Source organism: Rutidosis leptorrhynchoides, chromosome 1 (genome assembly GCF_046630445.1).
Source record: "Rutidosis leptorrhynchoides isolate AG116_Rl617_1_P2 chromosome 1, CSIRO_AGI_Rlap_v1, whole genome shotgun sequence".
Lineage (NCBI taxonomy): Eukaryota > Viridiplantae > Streptophyta > Magnoliopsida > Asterales > Asteraceae > Rutidosis > Rutidosis leptorrhynchoides.
In genome coordinates this window covers 510,726,041-510,728,636 of record NC_092333.1, presented here as the reverse complement: position 1 = coordinate 510,728,636, position 2,596 = coordinate 510,726,041, and the positions used below count along the sequence as shown (strand labels likewise).

Below are 2,596 nucleotides of genomic sequence, written 5' to 3'. Positions count from 1 at the left end.
AAACCGGGGTCTTGCTTGTAATGTTTCACAGGTTCAGGAAGTTTGTGAGATTTGTGGAGATCCTTCTCACTTTGCATATGGATGTAGAAATGGGAATCCACTGGTGAATCAACATATAGTGGAGGAACAAGTTAATGAAGTACATGGACGGAGATTTGATCCATACTCCAACACGTATAATCCGGGTTGGAGAAATCATCCTAATTTTAGTTGGAGAAATTACAATCCTCTAAATGCCACCCCAGGGACCCAACAGAGACCGCAGAACAACTTTTAAAACCAAGGAAACTTTCAGAATCAAGGTAACTATCCAAGAAACTATTAAAATTCTTATCCCAACAACCGGAATCAAAAGCAAAAAAATTACCAAAATCAAGGCTAAAACCAAAACCAAAATCAAAACAATGTCCCACCCAATCAACCATCTAGCTTGGACGCCAAGATGGACGCTTTCATCTCCGAAATGCGTAAAATAGTGGAAGTGCAAAACAAGTCAATTGGTGCATTGGCTAAGGAGATTGGTAATGTAGCGGAAAGTAAGGAAAATCGGGAGTCGGGTACAATTCCAAGCTACACGGTTCTAAATCCGAATCATAAGGATCAGGGAAAAGGGCATAGTGTGAATATGATAGGTACCTTGCGAAGTGGAAAGAAGTATGACAATAAAGTTGGTGAAAAAGAGGTAGTGCAACAAGAGTCAAGTAAGTCTCCAATTGTTCTTGATGAAGATGAGGTAAGTGAAAATGATAACCATGGGAAGGGGGAGAAAAATAAGGAACCAATCGTTAATGAGACCGGGAAACCGGAGACGGAATCAAAAACCATCCCATTTCCCAAGGCCTTAGAGTCCCCAAACCAATTCTCTTATGGGAAGAAGGGACCACAACCAAAGGATATGTGGGAAACCTTTAAATAGGTTAAGATAAATTTACCCCTTCTCGATGCTATTAAGCAAGTCCCGTCCTACACTAAGTTTTTAAAGGATCTTTGCACTCAAAAGAGGAAGCAAAGGGCGACCATACCCAAAAAGGTGGAGCTAACCGAACACCTAAGTGCGGTTGTTTTGGGTACACTCCCACCTAAATTTAAGGATTCGGGGACCCCATTGATAGCTGTAACTATAGGCAACGTAAATGTGAAAAAGGCGTTATTAGTCCTAGGAGCTAGCATTAATATTTTACCCTTTTGTCTAGTTGACCGATTTGATTTGGGGTAAATGAAAAGAACTGACATAATTATTCAACTAGCGGACCAATCAATCAAAACGCCTAGGGGAATATTAGAAGATGTGATAGTAAAAGTGGAGGATTTCTATTACCCTGTTGACTTTGTTGTAATGGATATTGAATCTAGGAATAGAGATGCCCAACCCACTATAATCTTGGGGCGCCCGTTTTTTGCCACCATAAATGCCCACATTAATTGTCGAATGGGTGCCATGGACATATCATTCAGAAATCGCAAGATGAGGATTAATATCTTTAATTCTCTTCACGCCCCATGTGTCCATGAATGCTACCAGGTAGATGTGATTGATGAACAAGTTAAAAAGCATACTTCTCATTTGATAACAAATGACCCTGTGGAAGTATTTTGCTTAGGTGATGAAGAAGATGTTGAATGTGAAGAGGTTAAGGCAGTTGGATTGGCCATAGCAAGTACAATGGACTCTAGGTAACCACCTTGGACTCACAAATATGAGCCATTACCCAAGTCCATAGACACCAACACAAAACCTCGCTAGAGTTACCACCGACCCTCGAGCTAAAACCATTACCTTCTCATCTAAAGTATGCGTTTTTAGGTACTAACGGCACTTTGCCAGTTATTATTGCTTCAGATCTGACAGGTGTGCAGGAAAAAGCTTTAAAGGAGGTGCTTCACAAGTACAAGGTTGCGGTGGGTTGGACTATAGCTGATTTGAAAGGGATAAGTCCCTCAGTATGCATGCATCATATAGTTACAGATCCGGATGTTAAACCCGCTCGTAACACGCAACGCAGGTTAAATCTGAACATGCAGGAAGTTGTAAAGAAGGAGGTTCTTAAGTGGTTAGATGCGGGGATTATTTTCCCTATTTCAGATAGTCAGTGGGTATGCCCCACGCAAACAGTTCCAAAGAAAGCTGGGATCACAGTCAAGGAAACTGAAGAAGGAGAAAAGATCACAACCCGTCCTGTGACGGGTTGGCCGGTATGTATTGACTACAGAAAGTTAAACGCTGCGACTTCAAATGATCATTTTCCCTTGACTTTTATTGATCAAATCATCGAAAAGTTGTCAGGTCAGAAATTTTACTATTTCTTAGATGGGTATTCGGGATATAATCAAATACCTATTCACTCTAATGACCAAGAAAAAACAACTTTTACTTGTCCTTATGGAACTTATGCTTTTAGACGAATGTCTTTTAGTTTGTGTAATGCACCGGCTACCTTTCAAAAGTGCATGATGAGTATTTTCTCAGAGTTAATAGGCGAGTCTTTAGAAATTTTCATGGATGATTTTCAATGTTTGGCAAGTCTTTTGAAGCATGTTTAAATATGTTGGAAAAATTTTAAAGCGGTGCACCGAGACCAACCTTGTCCTTAGTTGG

The 2,596-nt window shown here is 40.3% G+C and overlaps 1 protein-coding gene across 1 annotated transcript; it reads left to right on the top strand.

Annotated features, from left to right (window-relative positions):
* The first annotated feature begins 442 nt into the window (after positions 1-442).
* On the top strand, positions 443-1,216 carry LOC139841485 (uncharacterized). Its single transcript, XM_071831704.1, has 2 exons — positions 443-733; positions 917-1,216. Exons 1-2 carry the CDS (start codon positions 443-445, stop codon positions 1,214-1,216), a joined length of 591 nt encoding a protein of 196 aa, XP_071687805.1.
* Positions 1,217-2,596: the final 1,380 nt, after the last annotated feature.

Coding starts and splice junctions, on each gene's coding strand:
- LOC139841485 (XM_071831704.1), top strand. CDS start 443: ATGGACGCTTTCATCTCCGAAATGCGTAAAATAGTGGAAGTGCAAAAC. Junction 734..916: donor TTGTTCTTGATGAAGATGAG/GTAAGTGAAAAT, acceptor ACCTTTAAATAG/GTTAAGATAAATTTACCCCT.